At 38.0% G+C, this 17,065-nt stretch overlaps 1 protein-coding gene and 1 pseudogene across 1 annotated transcript; both read right to left on the bottom strand.

Annotated features, from left to right (window-relative positions):
- Positions 1-8,313: 8,313 nt before the first annotated feature.
- LOC107914206 (ribulose-phosphate 3-epimerase, cytoplasmic isoform-like) lies at positions 8,314-11,536 on the bottom strand (annotated as a pseudogene).
- A 3,503-nt stretch (positions 11,537-15,039) lies between these two features.
- LOC121222389 (protein transport protein SEC31-like) lies at positions 15,040-16,183 on the bottom strand. The gene is made up of 2 exons (XM_041103092.1): positions 16,132-16,183; positions 15,040-16,028 (listed from the first exon to the last, which is right to left on the bottom strand). The coding sequence occupies exon 2, from the start codon at positions 15,855-15,857 to the stop codon at positions 15,135-15,137; it is 723 nt and encodes a 240-aa protein (XP_040959026.1). The 5' UTR covers positions 15,858-16,028; positions 16,132-16,183; the 3' UTR covers positions 15,040-15,134.
- Positions 16,184-17,065: the final 882 nt, after the last annotated feature.

Raw genomic sequence — 17,065 nt, 5'->3', positions numbered from 1 at the left:
TTCATTAAATTGATTAAAAATTATTAAAAATCATAAAAACCATAAAAGTTGGAAAAGAAAAATTAATTTATAAAAATTATTATAAATTAATTAAAAATTATATTTTTTTATAATAAGTAAATTATATTTTATAAAAACTATTTTTCTCATGTTTGTTAAATTATTTTACTAATATAACTTACGCTTATAAAAATAATATAATTTTTTAAAATTTTATGATTTTTAATTAACGCAAAAGCGATGACAGTTGGGGGCAATTTACCAATAAAAGCCCATTTTTGTAAAAAATTACCGAAATGGGCCCTCTATTTCATTATTTACCGGAATGGTCCATTTTCCGCGATATCGCGTCCACGTCAGCGCGATGTCAGGGTACGCGTCAGGAAATCGCGTCCACGTAAGCGCGAGATGCTTACGTGGACGCGATTTCCTGACGCGTACCCTGACATCGCGCTGACGTGGACGCGATTTTGTCGTTTTTTCCACGTTAGGTTTTTTTGGCTTTTAGGGTTTTTAGGTCCTGGAAGAAATAATTTCGAGTTGATGTTTCTGAGCAAATAGTATAAAATCGCTTTTAGCAGGATGTTATTTGAGAAAAATTTGTGAAATCGCGGCCTCGTGGACGCGCTTTTGCTACAGTAGGTCACGTAAGAAATAATTTTTTTTACTTTTCAAAGCAAATAGTATAAAATCGCTTTTAGCAGGATGCTATTTGAGAAGAATTTATGGAATCGCGGCCTCGTGGATGCGCTTTTGCTACAGTAGGTCATGTAAGAAATAATTTTTTTTTGACTTTTCTGACCAAATAGTATAAAATCGCTTCTAGCAGGATACTATTTGAGAAGAATTTGTGAAATCGCGGCCTCGTGGGCGCGCTTTTGCTACAGTAGCATGTTTGGGCTGAGGCTATAAATTAGGCATATAATGTTTTCAGAATGCATAAGTCACAGCAGAAACAATTTAGAGAGGCTAAGAAAGTTAGAGTTTCAAATATGAGTGAACGTATTAGTGCTATTATTTATTACGATGGTGAGGTTTGCCACACCGAGAATGATGTTATTTTTTTGTCGGAGAATACAGTGCGACTGGTTTTTAACCAGAATATAGATTTGACAGAACTTCGTAAAAGAATTAGGCGCAAAATTTTTGGAATGATGCCAATGAAAGTTCTGTCCATGATGTATCGATTTTGTTCTTCTGTTGATCCGGTGACATATGACTCGTTTGACATAAATTCAAAATAGCCCATGTTCGGTAGCGGTGTCGAATGCACATCCCCTGCGAGACACTCTATCGGTGGATAGGACATGTACATCGGTGGCTCGACGTTTGATGCTGGAAATACGTACTGGGGAACGGCATCAAGTTCTAGTGGGTGGCAATCTACATCCAATTGGGGACGTTATGAAATACCTAGAAGAAGGGATAACGTACTCCCTACGACATCAACCGGTGAGGGGACCTCGTACGCTGCAGATGATTGTGGGTTAGAAGATGACTCCGATGTGGATTCACCTCGAGAGTCCGGGCCGGATGGTACAGAAGTTGGCTTATTTTCTGAACCAGAGCCTATTCTAACAGAAGCTGAAGATGCTGAAAGGAGTTCAGATGAGGAAGAAAATCCACGATTCAGAGCATACTCACCTCCAGCCCACATGCATAATGTCGATCTCTCTGCAGATGATGCGTTAGAGTTTCCAGATCTACCACACCGGTCGCGTGATCGTACAAGTTCGGGGGTAGATTTCGGTGAACTTGAAGTTGGTAATCAGTTTACCAACAAGGATAGTTTTATTGGTGCTTTGAAACAACATAGCATCAAAAACAGCGTTAACTACCAAGTCGTTAAATCAAAATCTGATAAGTTTTAGGCGAAGTGTGCGGTGCAAGACGGCACATGTTCATGGAAAATCTACGCCTCGTTAAGGAAAAGGACAGGGTTGTGGGAGATAAAAAAAGTATAAAGGTCCACATACATGTGCTGCAAGTACAGTATTGACGGTATCTGAATAATACTTTTATTATGCAATGTTACATTATTTAATGTACTCCCTTTATAGGTGTTTCACAAGATCATCCCAAAATGGATTCAGCTATGTTAGCTAGCTTGATACTGCCCACAATAAAAACAGATCCTAGGACTTCAGTGCCGGTGTTAATTGCTAATATCCATAGCTAAATGGTGTACACGCCCTATTACCGCAAGGCTTGGATAGCTAAGCCAAAGGCGTTGGAGAATATGCATAGTGGGTAGGACGTCTCATATAATGAAATATGGCAGTGGTGTCAGGTGCTAGAGAGATACGACCCAGGTGCCATCACAGACCTTGAAACGGAACATGCGTACTACAACGGTCGATTGCTACGTGGATGCCAAATGTTCAAACGCCTGTTTTGGACCTTTAAGCAATGCCGAGACGCATTTTCATACTGCAAGCCATTGGTACAAATTGACGGTACCTTCATGTTCGGTAGGTATACTCATCGGTTATTGCTTGCAGTGGCACAGGATGGCGGTGAGAGAATTCTTCCAATTGCATTTGCAATAACACCGGGGGAGTCGTCTGATGACTGGATTTCTTTCTCTTTAGGTTAAGGTGGCATGTCTGCCCCCAACCTGATATCTGTGTAATTTCAGATCGGGGCGCCAGTATTCTAGCTGCATTTGATCGAGAGGGAAGCTTATGGCAGCGCACACACCATAGATATTACCTAAGACACGTTGCTTCGAACTACTACAGGCAATATCCATTTAAGAGCGAACGACGACAAGTGACCAACATGGGTATTTAGTCTATATCTGTGTTATTTCGTTTGTCAATTTGAATTAGTTTTATTGGTAGAAGTGGTATAAATTATTCGCTATGATCTTATATTGGCAGGGTGTGAAATAAATAAAGATCGTTTTCACGAGATGTTGGCAATTTTACGTTCAATTAACGCAGAAGGGGCGGACTACCTTTGCAACATACGTTTCGAACAGTGGTCACAATCATACGACGGCGGCCTACAATATGGCCATATGACGTCGAACCTGGCTGAATGCATAAATTCTGTTATTAAAGGAACGCACCATCTACCGATAACATTGGTTGTGCGGGAGACATATTTTCGTTTGGCGGCGCTATTTCCAAAGCGAGCAGCAGGTTATGCAGGCCAGATGCAGGGAGGCCATGTATGGTGCAGTAAGGTAGTTCAAGAAATAAACAAGGCCAAGGCGAGGGCAAACATCATGCACACAGTGTGTCACGATCGAGACAATTTATGGTTTCGCGTGGCAGAGTTTGACAGACGCACCAAGGTGTTGTTGGCGGGCAATATCGTGTACACTTGCGGAATAGGACTTGTGACTATGGGAAGTTTGATGCACTTCGATATCCATGCGCTCATGTTATTGCAGCTTGTCAGAAACTCCTTCTAGATCCGAAAAGTTATGTAGACGAAGTGTACAAATTAGAAAACATGCACAACGTCTAGAGACACGTTTTCCCACCGGTCCCAGATGAACGTAAGTGGCCGCCCGTATCTCTTACTCCTTTTAAGCTGTTACCGGATAGAGATTTACGTCACAAACCAAAAGGTTGACCTTGCTTGACTAGAATACGTAACAATATGGATATCCGAGAAACAGCCAGTCAAACGAAGTTGTACGGATGGTGTAGGAATCCAGGCCATACAAGTCGATCATGCCCTAATCGTAATAGTTGAATGTATTTGTAAAAAAATTAACTTTGTACAATTATTCATTGATAAATTGTATTAACTCAAATTATATAAAATTACTAATGGTTAGTAAAATTATCAAATTATATAAAATTATTAATGGCTAGTGAAATTATCAAATTATATAAAATTATTAATGGTTAGTGAAATTATGAAATTATATAAAATTATTAATGGTTAGTGAAATTATGAAATTATATAAAATAATTAATGGTTAGTGAAATTATGAAATTATATAAAATTATTAATGGTTAGTGAAATTATCAATTGAGTTAGGGTTAGGGTTAGGGTTTTTAATTAAGTTTGGTTAGGGTTAGGGTTTTAAATTAAATTAGGTTAGGGTTTAGGGTTTTTAATTAAGTTAGGTTAGGGTTAGGGTTTTTAATTAAGTTAGGTTAGGGTTAGGGTTTTTAATTAAGTTTGGTTAGGGTTAGGGTTATGGTTTTTAATTAAATTAGGTTAGGGTTAGGGTTTTTAATTAAATTAGGTTAGGGTTTAGGGTTTTTAATTAAGTTAGGTTAGTGTTAGGGTTTTTAATTAAGTTAGTTTAGGGTTAGAGTTTTTAATTGAGTTTGGTTAGGGTTAGAGTGTTTTTAATTGAGTTTGGTTAGGGTTAGGGTTTTTAATTGAGTTAGGTTAGGGTTAGGGTTTTTAATTAAATTAGGTTAGGGTTTAGGTTTTTAATTAAGTTAGGTTAGGGTTAGGGTTTTTAATTAAGTTTGGTTAGGGTTAGTGTTTTTAATAAAGTTTGGTTAGGGTTAGGGTTTTTAATTGAGTTAGGTTAATGTTAGGGTTTTTAATTAAGTTAGGTTAGGGTTAGGGTTTTTAATTAAATTAGGTTAGGGCTAGGGTTTTTAATTAAGTTTGGTTAAGGTTAGGGTTTTTAATTAAGTTAGGTTAGGGTTAGGGTTTTTAATTGAGTTTGGTTAGGGTTAGTGTTTTAATAAAGTTTGGTTAGGGTTAAGGTTAGGAATAAACTTCTATTTTATTACATCAAATAATATCAAAATAACTCAAAAATTTTCTATTTTTTACATAAAAATAATATCAAAATATTCAAAATATTTGTACAAATAAATTTAAATACGACAATCAATGTCTATGCCCGGGGGATTCAGTGCCACATGGCGGCCGTCGACGGTTACGATCTGGATTCCTCCTTTCTCTAGCTTCCGGCGGCGGTTGTTGTTCCTCTGCTGGGGCTTCTGGTTCTTCCGGTTCGACATCTGGTTGTCGGACTTGGGACGATGATCCACCTTCAAAGAATAGAGTATGTGGAGGTGTTTGCATCAGGAACGACGACGGTGTTTGAAACCCATAGTTGGTGGAGATTGGTAAAAAAGAGAGCTCCCCGATGGCCTATGCATCGGCGATCCGCTCGGCATAACAGGAAATGGAGCTGAAACGGGCATTTGGCTCCAACCTGCCATAGGACTCGAAAAAAGATACATATAAGGGTAAGGGTACATATAAGGGTTAGGAAACGCACCTGGCATCATCTGAAAAGGCGGTTGCGTGGGTATCATCGGTTGATTTGCTGCGTCGGGTGACTGACTCGGTGCTCTCGTTGGGCCTGGTGATTGCATGGCCGCTGATGATGCGCCAGGTGAACATCTGGGCCACGTTGAGGGGCTGCCTTCGTCGTCTTGTCGTCTTGGATTTAGAGGCCCGCGTCTTTCCCTTTCGACACGTATTTGCCGCTGCCTCTACTCTGGCGTCAGTAAATACGACTTGTTATGGATCCTAAACCATGGCATGTATTCTGGAACGCACGCTAACTCCGGAACGATGATTGCTCCCCAAGTAGGTATATATTCCTGCCGATCTCCCCACATATCTATGTACCCAGACCAGTATCTCGGCCAATCCGTATTCAATTGCCGAAGGTCGATTTTGTGTTCTCGTCAAATTCCTCAGGATCCACGGGAATTGGTTGTCTACATCCAAACTGTCGTAGCATTCTGTCTGACTGGTGCGGCTCCACGGTTGCGTAGTTGATCAACACGACTTTCACGTGCCAGGCGTTCGGATTTTATAAGAACTCTTCCGGAATTACTGCACGAATTACCGGATCCTCGTATGGTGTCTATTCAAACTATATGAACATGATAGAAATATTGGTTATATACATAATAATACTAAATACTAAATATCAATCGACTAGCGAATGTATGGAAATATCTATTTGCAATAATACTTACTTCTGCTTTCGACCGTTGGTCCAATAGAAGCCGTATATCTTTAAGAGTGGACGGTAATCGAGCATAACTTACCAGATGGTTCCACCTAATTACATAAATTTTTAGCATACTTTTATTTTTAAAAATCTACATAATAATTGTAAAATGTAATATAAAATTTACCTCGTTATGAGTAGGAATGTATATGGGTGGTTCAGTCGAGGACGTAGAAATGAAAAGAGAAACCGTGTCCATGACTGCAGTAGTGACAGGCAACCTCCGATTTTGGCTCTCCTCGGTCGCGTCGCCCCACACATCTCCCGATATAATGTAGCCAAGACGGCAGACCCCCAACTTAATTCACCGACTGCTCTAAAATCAACGAGTTTCAGCAGCCATCTTAGATGTACGCGGCTCTGTGACATGTCGGGCATCAGATAACCTCTAATTATTTAAAGAATGTATGCCCGGGTATATCGGATTCTTTCAATTTCGGTTGAATCTTCATTCGGGTCAGGGAATGTGTCACGTAACCAGCCCATCTCGACCTTACCTCCCTCCATTTTATCCGAAATTGCGCCCAAAAGCTTGTAGCACACCGCTTCCCAATTGCTAGATTGGGCAGACCCAGTGACTGGGTGCCCGTCCATCGGCAATCCCAATTACAGATGGACATCTTCTAGAGTGATAATGCACTCTCCACATGGAAGATGGAATGTGTGCGTCTCGGGTCTCCACCTCTCGATGAACGCACTGATCAGTTTCGGGTACAACTTGCATCCCCGGCCTACCGTCGCCACGTGCCAGAAACCCGCTTCCCGCAGGTAGTTCTCTACCAACGGTGATGGAGGAGCATGCATATTCCGGATATTGCATTCCAATACCCGATCTACCTCCTTTTATAACAAATAACAAATTAATAATTATCTAAAAATTCATAAATAAAAAATTCTTAAATAATATTTAAAAATTAAATTTAACACTTGCCATTTTCATTTGTTCCATCGATATGTGATGCTTATCTAGACGAGTCAATGATGCGGCCATTGATGAAATCAGACAAATTTTTACGATTTATAAAAATATAAAAAATTTTAAAATTATTTTAAAAAGGAAATTGAGAGGAAATTGAAATCAAATATGGATTTGAGAGAATTTTGGAAGGAAATTAAGAGAATTTTTTAAGGAAATTGAGAGAATTTTGGAAAGAAATTGAGAGGAATTGAGAGAAAATATGAGAGAGGATTTGTTTGTGAAAAAATAAAAAGGGGTGGAGGTATTTATAGTTTTTTTTTTACCGTTGGCGGGGAGCAACGGTCAAATTTTTGACCGTTGGGTACTGTTCACGCGCGGGAGGAAATCGTGTCCATGTAAGCGCGAGATGCTTACGTGGACACTATTTCCTGACGCGTACCCTGACATCGCGCTGACGTGGACGCGATATCGCGGAAAATGGACCATTCCGGTAAATAATGAAATAGAGGGCTCATTTCAGTAATTTTTTACAAAAATAAGCTTTTATTGGTAAATTGCCCGACAGTTGGCATTAGATACAGGGATTTTTTTTTTAATAGATAGTATGGACTAGTATGATTTTTTAACCCACTGAGTTAATTTTTTTATGCTAAATTTTAAATATTACAATATGCTTGAAATTTCTATACATTCCTTATATTTGGAATTTTATAAGGAATTTTAGTCCTCATATTTTTATTTTAAAAAATTTTATCCTTCTATTTTTAAATTTAAAAATTAAGTTTCAATTGTTAACATCACTAAATTTTTTTGTTAAATTAATTGATGTGACATTCTTTTTTTTTAAGAAAAAACTTAGTATTTTGTGATAAAAAATAACATTGTAATGAACTTAAATCTAAAAAAATTAACAGTGTTACATCTAAATGTTGAAATATCAAGTTTTGTAAATATATATATATAAAGATTAAATTTGAAATTTGAAATTAAAATTGGACAGTTTTATATAATTAAAAAAAATAAAAGAATGAATTGAAATTTAACAATTACAGCAATAACGTCAAAGAAAAATAAAAGGGCATAGACGCTTAAAAATTAAAATATAAGGAAGGCCATTATGAAAAAATCCATTTTTTATATAGGTGTCTAAATGTAAGGTCTAGAGGCATAGACCAATAGGTAGAATTAGACGTCTCATTGTAGGCAGATATGCTAATTTGACTCTTCATTTTTTCCCTAAAGCATTAGTGTCCAGTACTGGTATTTCACACATACTCAGATATCTCAAAAAAAATCCTCATAATACATAAAAATGTTTTTAAAACATTTAAACACGAACTGTATTCAACGCATTTCAATATCTAACACTTACTAAACTCGAATCCAATCTCCAATGAATAACTAGCTCCTAATACATACACCTTAACAGTTCATATCAAAAGATAAAATGGTGTTCATTTTATTGAATTTCAAAACTTATTATGTGAGACCAATCTATCATACAATGTGTAATGATTTGGTAAATTAAAAACATATATGCTTTGATCTTGGCTGTAAGAATGATGTCAACATTTCTCCTGATTTTCCAAAACACAGTTTCGCATATGGGATATATAACTGTACCTGGCTCCGCCGCTCCGAATTTTGAACTCCCTGCAACAATGCAATTTGCTCCTGCTGAAGCAGCCATCTCAATTGTTGATGGCCCTAACCCACCATTCACCTGCAAATTAAACCCACCATTTCTTCAGCAGACAGCTATGGCCGTGTATGTTGCTCTGACACTTCATTTTTCTTGCAATATCTGATATTTGTATCGGCACATTCTGAACATTCGTATGAGGATGACTTTCAAGTATATGAAAAAGCTTCTTCTTCTTTTTTTTAAAAAAAAACATACCCATATCTGATACTCATACTCGAGTCCAAATAACGTGGGACATGGTAATAATGCATATGATCCCAAGGATACGGTCTCTCATAGAAGGAATCATAGCAAGTTTGAGTGATGAAAAGGGTACAGAATCTCTTCAATTTTGTTTCAAGTACCTTGTACCCAATACATACTCAAACATGGGTACAAAGATATGATCCTCAAAGGAGTTTCCAACTACAAGGAAACCTTTAAAAAAATTGAACATATCATACCCATGTCCAACACTTAATCATAGTCATAGTCACATGTATAGAATTTTGAAAAGTAAGAAGTTTATTTACCTCTATATCAAGTGATGGGTACTTCTTCCTTAGAACACGAACCTCCAAAAGAAAGTAAGAGAAATGTCATTCACATAAAAGATAGAAATTCTGAAATAAAATTGAAAGTAAGAAATGAAGTGGCACCTTATCCATCATTTGAGGCATGAACTTTTGACCACCAAATCCAGGTTCTACAGTCATTACAAGAACCATTTCCACCGGATTTTCACTGTCAACCTATTAAAAAATCACCCACACAAGAGATGAAAAAAAAGATCTGTTAGGATCAACCCGATTAAGCAACAAGTAACAAAAAATAGCGGAATAAATTGAGAAATTGAACACACAAATTTAACGTTGAAAACCCCCCTCCAAAGAGGATAAAAAACCACTGGCAAAAACAATTTTACTATAATGGAAAAAGAACGAAGAGTACAAAAGATGAGAGATAAAAACTAAACCCCAGAAACCCGAAAACTCGAAAACAAAGAACCCTCAAAATATAAACACAAAATTCTCTAAATATATTATGAGTTCTAATCTCTAATGGGTGTATTTTCTAATGTTGTAAAAGAACCTATTTATAGGCTAAATTAGTAAGTCAAATAAACTAAGTTAATAAATGCTAAATATATTGTACTAATAAATACTAAATGTTCTAGAAAAAATATATATTTTGTTTAACTCTAACAAGATCAAATAAAAATTTAAAAAAATGCTATGTGATAGACATGGATGAATTAGCTACAGCCTTATTCAAGTCCAAGAACAAGCAGATTTGAAACCTCAAAAATTAGAGAAGGAAGGAAATCCATACCAGAGGATAAACCTCCTCAATCAGTGTTCCAGGCTTTAATGCCACACCGGGCCTCATGGCTTTTGACTTAATTTTTTGGATAAGTTCTTGCCAGTTTTCTGCAAAAGGTAACACGGTATCTTTGCTTAAGGAAACAAGGAATAGAAAACTACATTGAGAATCTTTGAGGATCTACTACAATACATATGCAGAAACTTTGGCTATGGCATCTTTTTTGGAACAAAACCATGAGGCTTTCAGACCGAAGCAGACAATACCTTGCAGGTTGGGTGCGTATCTCCACAATAAGATGTCAGTGAGTAAAATAAAAACCATAAAGACAATCAAAACCTTCAACATGAAAAGTAAAACCGGAAGCACCGGCTTTACCCAAAGGTTCAACATAATCAATAGGATTAGTGACCATAAGGTGGCAATCAAGAAATGCCCTGTAAGAGAAGAAGAATACTTGATCTATTTAGAATTGTAAACTTGTAGCTAATATTGAAAAGCCAGAATAATGCAAGTGCACAAAGAATGTTACTTTGTGTGCTTTCTTAAACTCTCAATGACTGGAGCGCCAATGGTTAAGTTGGGGACAAAATGCCTATATACAAAATTTAACAATGAACATGTAAGCATATCTACAAGTACCCAATAATGTAAACATGAAGGACTAAGTAAATAATACGTAATGCAGATCAAAAGCTCTAGTGTTAACCAGAACATAAGAAATCATCATTAAAAAACTATAGCAAGATATCAAACAAAGCTTAAGAACCTGAATAACTTGCACCCTGCATAAACCAATCCAATTTCAAAAGTTCATTTAACAGTAAGATTAGTCATTGAAAGCACAGAAGATTGTATTCAATTTAAACAGTTAAGTAAGGTCCTTTACATTCCATCAACAAAACCTTCCAAAATCCCAAAGTTTCTGAAAGTAACTTTTCAAGCTATAAAGAAAAGATCATTGAGTCTTTCAATTTCCTAACACATAATCATATCCTCACCCAAAGTAGACAACTCTTAAACGTTTTTTTTCAAACCATAGATCATGATTTTATGGATGACAGAAACATAAGGCTTAAGTATAAGTTAATAATCTTCACTAAAAAGATTAGCAAATATAAAATAGCTGAAAAAAACCAAACGTATAAAAATAACAAAAACAGGAAGTAGAGAAGAAATAGAAAGATAGAGATGCAAAATCCTAGAGAAGAGAAGTCCACGAAAGCAATGAAACATACCCATCCTGCAGAAAGAAGCCCAGAAAGCAGAAAAAGTTAGAATGTTGAAAATCATTTCGTTTCTCTTGAGAATCCAGAAAAGAAGCAAAGTTAGAAACAAATTTTACCATGATATCCATGTGAAGCCAATCAGCAACGAAATCAAGCATGCGCTTTGCCTCTGATGCTAAGTTAGCGAAGTCCGATGAAAGCATGGATGGAGCAATTTTCGGTGTTACACCCATCTTTGGGGTTCGGGTGTTCCGGGGTTTGCAGTTGGTCTTTTTGAGCTGGCGGATGGTTCAAACCAAAGGAAGATTACAGTTGGATTCAATGGAATTCTGAGTTGAGCTTAGGATACACGCTGCATATTAGTCAAAGTCGTTGACGTTTTTATATCTCCACCGACCTACCTGCATTTGCTTTCCAATAACAATATAATTTTTTAAGTTCAAATTTCAATTTAAAATAAAAATTAAATTGTTGAAATCGTTCGATTAAGATCATTTGTAAGAATCTCTTGAATTTTATTTCTTTTGGCATTTATTACAAGAGGTGGATTGGTACTCTATTAACTTAATTATCCTTATATTATAAATTTTTTTTCTAAAGTAATACTAAATTTTGACAGAAAAAGTATAATTCTATCACACTAATTACCCCCGCTACTTTGGGCATTTTACTAAAAAAAGTTCATTTTTTTCATTAATTACCGAAATGGGCCAACTATTTAATTATTTACCGGATTGGTTCATTTTTCTCAAAATCGCTGCCACGTCAGTGCGATGTCAAGGTACGCGTCAGGACATCGCTGCCACGTCAGCGTGATGTGCTGACTCAGCAGGAAATCGCATCCTAGAGGAAGCGATTTCCTGCTGAGTCAGCACATCACGCTAATGTGGCAGCGTTGTCGGCCGACATGTAGCGCATTCCGGGGGACACGATTTTGACGTTTTTTTTCACGTTAGGTTTTTTCAGCTTTTAGGGCTTAGGGTTTAGGGTTTTTAGGTCCGGGAAGAAATAATTTTTTTTGACCTTTCTGAGCAAATAGTATAAAATCGCTTCTAGCAGGATGCTATTTGAGAAGAAATTTTGAAATCGCGCCCTCGTGGACGCGCTCTTACTACAGTAGGTTATGGATGAAATAAAATTTTTTTAACGTTTCTGAGCAAATAGTATAAATTCGCTTCTAGCAGGATGCTATTTGAGAAGAATTTGTGAAAATCGCGCCCTTGGGGACGCGCTTTTGCTACAGTAGCCTGTTTGGGCTGAGGTTATAAATTAGGCAGAAAATGTTCTCAGAATGCATAAGTCAGAGCAGAAACAATTTAGAGAGGCTAAGAAGGTTAGAGTTTCAAATATGAGTGAACGTATTAATGCTGTTATTTACTACGATGGTGAGGTTTGCCACACCGAAAATGGTGTTGTTTTTTATCAAAGAATACGGTGCGACTAGTTTTTAACCAGAACATAGATTTGACAAAAATTCGTAAAAGAATTAGGCGCAAAATTTTCGGAACGACGCCAATGAAAGTTCTGTCTATCACGTATCGATTTTGTTCTTCTGTTGATCCGGTGACATATGACTCGTTCAACATAAAAGATGCTCGTAGTTTGGAGGCAATGGTGCAGACTCATCTTCCTAGTGGAGCAGCTTATATTGAGTTATATGTACAATTTACATTGCCAACTGATGTACTTGCGACCAGTGTTCGAGATGTATACACGACCCCTGGCCGACACTCGGTTAGCGGGTTACAAAATATGGAACAGCCCATGTTCGGTAGCGGTGTTGAATGCACATCCCCCGCAAGACACTCTGTCGGTGGATGGGACATGTACGTTGGTGGCTCGACGTCTAATGCTGAAAATACGTACTGAGGAACGGAATCAAGTTCTAGTGGGTGGCAATCTACACCCAATAGGGGACGTTATCAAATGCCCCGAAGAAGGGATGACATACTCCCTACGACGTCAACCGGTGAGGGGACCTCGTACGCTGCAGATGATTGTGGGTTAGAAGATGACTCCGATGTGGATCCACCTCGAGAGCCTGGGCCGGATGGTGCAGAAGTTGGCTTATTTTCTGAACCGGAGCCTATTCCAACAGAACCTGAAGATGCTGAAAGGAGTTCAGACGAAGAAGAAAATCCACGATTCAGAGCATACTCACCTCCGGCCCACATGCATAATGTCGATCTCTCTGCAGATGATGCGTTAGAGTTTCCAGATCTACCACACCGATTACGTGATCGTACAAGTTCGGGGGTAGATTCTGCTGAATTTGAAGTTGGTAATCAGTTTACCAACAAGGATAGTTTTATTGGTGCTTTGAAACAATATAGCATCAAAAACGGCGTTAACTACCACGTCGTTAAATCCAAATCTGATAAGTTTGAGGCGAAGTGTGCGGTGCAAGACGGCACATGTTCATAGAAAATCTACGTATCGTTAAGGAAAAGGACAGGGTTGTAGGAGATAAAAAAGTACAAATGTCCATATACATGTGCTGTAGGTACAGTATTGACGGTATATGAATAATACTTTTATTATGTAATGTTGCATTATTTAATGTACTCCGTTAATAGGTATTTCACAAGATCATCCCAAGATGGATTCAGCTATTTTAGCTAGCTTGATACTGCCCACGGTAAGAGTAGATCCCAAGACTTCAGTGCCGGTGTTAATTGCCAGTATCCGTAGCCAAATGGGGTACATTCCCTCTTACCGCAAAAGGCGTTGGAGAAGATGCATAGTGGGTGGGACGCCTCGTATAATGAAATATGGCAGTGGTGTTAGGTGCTAGAGAGATACGTCCCAGGTGCCATCACAGACCTTGAAACGGAAGATGCGTACTACAACGGCCAATTGTTACGTGGATGTAAAGTGTTCAAATGCCTTTTTTAGACCTTTAATCAATGCCGAGACGCATTTCCGTACTACAAGTCATTGGTACAAATTGACGGTACCTTTATGTTCGGTAGGTATACTCATCGGCTATTGCTTGCAGTGGCACAAGATGGCGGTGGGAGAATTCTTCCAATTGCATTTGCAATAACACCGGGGGAGTCGTCTGATGACTGTGATTTCTTTCTCTCTAGGTTAAGGAGGCATGTGTGCCCCCAACCTGATATCTGTGTTATTTCAGATCGGGGCGCCGGTATACTAGCTGCATTTGATCGACAGGGAAGTCGGTATACTAGCTGCACTTAATTAGGTTAGGGTTTTCAACTTAAATAGGTTAGGGTTTTTAATTTAATTAGGTTAGGGTTTTTAACTTAATTAAGTTAGGGTTTTCAATTTTTATTACATCAAATAAACTTCTATTTTATTACATCAAATACACTTCTATTTTATTACATCAAATAATATCAAAATAACTCAAAAAAATTTAAATTTTTATTACATCAGTAAAACTTCTATTTTATTACTTCATATAAACTTCTATTTTATTACATCAAATAAACTTCTATTTTATTACATCAAATAATATCAAAATAACTCAAAAAAATTTAAATTTTTATTACATCAATAAAACCTCTATTTTATTACATCAAATAATATCAAAATAACTCAAAAAAATTTAAATTTTTATTACATCAATAAAACTTCTATTTTATTACATCAAATAATATCAAAATAACTTAAAAAAATTTAAATTTTTATTACATCAATAAAACTTCTATTTTATTACATCAAATAATATCAAAATAACTCAAAAAAATTTCAATTTTTATTACATCAATAAAACTTCTATTTTATTACATCAAATAATATCAAAATAACTCAAAAAAATTTAATTTTTTTACATCAATAAAACTTCTATTTTATTACATCAAATAAACTTCAAAATATTCAAAATATTTGTACAAATAATTTTAAATATGACAATCAATGTCTATGCCCGGGGGATTCAGTGCCACATGGCGGCCGTCGACGGTTACGCGCTGGATTCCTCCTTTCTCTAGCTTCCGGCGGCGGTTGTTGTTCCTCCGGCGGGGATTCTGGTTCTTCCAGTACGGCATCTAGTTGTTAGACTTGGGACGATGATCCACCTTCGAAGAATAGTGTATGTGGAGGTGTTTGCATCACGAAGGGCGAGGGTGTTTGAAACCCATACGTTGCTAGGGATTGGTAAAAAGGAGAGCTCCCCGACGGCCCCTCTTGCGATCCCTCGTGCCCCGCTGGCCTATACATCGACGGCCCACTTGGCGTAACAGGAAATGGAGCTGAACCGGGCATTTGGCTCCAACCTGCCATAGGACTCGGAAAAGGATACATATAAGGGTTAGGATACATATAAGGGATAGGAAACGCACCTGGCATCGTCTGAAAAGGCGGTTGAGTGGGTATCATCGGTTGAATTACCGTGTCGGGTGAATGTCTCGATGCTCTTGTTGGGCCCGGTGATTGCATGGCCGCTGATGATGAGCCAGGTGAATGTCTGAGCCTCGTTGAGGGGCTACCTTGTTCGTCTTGTCGTCTTGGATTTAGAGGCCCGCGTCTTTCCCTTCCGACACGTATTTGCCGCTGCCTCTCTTCTGGCATCAGTAAATATGGCTTGCCATGGATCCTAAACCATGGCATATATTCTGGAACGCACGCTAACTCCGGAACGATGATTGGTTCCCGAGTAGGTTGATATTCATACCGATTTTCCCACATTTCTTTGTACCCAGACCAGTACAAAGGCCATTTCGTACCTAATAGCCGAAGGTCGATTTTGTGGTGATCGTCAAACTCCTCAAGGTCCATGAGAATCGGTTGTCTACATCCAAACTGTCGTAGCTCTCTGTCTGTCTGGTGCGGCTCCACGGTTGCGAAGTTGATCAGCACGACTTTGACCTGGCAAGCGTTCGAATTTTGTAAGAACTCTTCCGGAATTACTGCCCGAATTACCGGATCCTCATATGGTGTCCATTGAAACTATATGAACATGATAGAAATATTAGTTATATACATAATACTAAATACTAAATACTAAATACTAAATACTAAATACAAAATATCTATTTGCAATAATACTTACTTGTGCTTCCGACCGTTGGTCCAATAGAAGCCGTATATCTTCAAGTTTGGTAGGTAATCGAGCATGACTTGCCGGATGGTTCCACCTAATTAAATAAATTTTTAGCATACTTTTATTTTTAAAAATATACATAATAATTGTAAAATCTAATATAAAATTTACCTCGTTATGAGTGGGAATTTATATGAGTGGTCCACTCAAGGACGTAGAAATGGAAACCGAAATCGTGCCCATGACTGTAGTAGTGACAAGCAACCTCCGATTTTCGCTCTCCTCGGTCGCGTCGCCCAGCACATCTCCCGATACAACGTTTCCAAGACGGCAGACCCCCAACTAAATTCACCAGCTTCTCTAAAATCTACGATTTTCAGGAGCCATCTTAGATGTACGCGGCTCCGTGACGTGTCGGGCATCAGATAACCTCCAATTATTTGAAGAATGTATGCCCGAGCATATCGGATTCTTTCAATTTCGGTTGAATCTTCATCCAGATCAGGGAATGTATCACGTAACCAGCCCATCTCGATCTTACCTCCATTCATTTTATCCGGAATAGTGCCCAAAAGCTCGTAGCATACCACCTCCCAATTGCTAGATTGAGCAGTCCCGGTGACTGGCTTCCCGTTGACTGGCAATCACAATTGCAGACTCACATCTTCTAGAGTGATAGCGCACTCTCCACATGGAAGATGGAATGTGTGCGCCTCGGGTCTCCACCTCTCGATCAACGCACTGATTAGTTTCGGGTACAACTTGCATCCCCGGCCTACCGTCGCCACGTGCCAGAAACCCGCTTCTCGCAGGTAGTTCTCTACCAACGGTGATGGAGGACCATGCATGTTCCGGATATTGCATTCCAATACCCGATCTACAGACTTTTATAACAAATAATAAATTAATAATTATCTAAAAAAGCATAAATAAAAAATTATTA

This window comes from Gossypium hirsutum, chromosome D10 (genome assembly GCF_007990345.1).
Source record: "Gossypium hirsutum isolate 1008001.06 chromosome D10, Gossypium_hirsutum_v2.1, whole genome shotgun sequence".
NCBI classification, from domain to species: Eukaryota; Viridiplantae; Streptophyta; class Magnoliopsida; order Malvales; family Malvaceae; genus Gossypium; species Gossypium hirsutum.
Note: the sequence above shows the minus strand (reverse complement) of the source record. Positions and strands in the feature narration are given on the sequence as shown.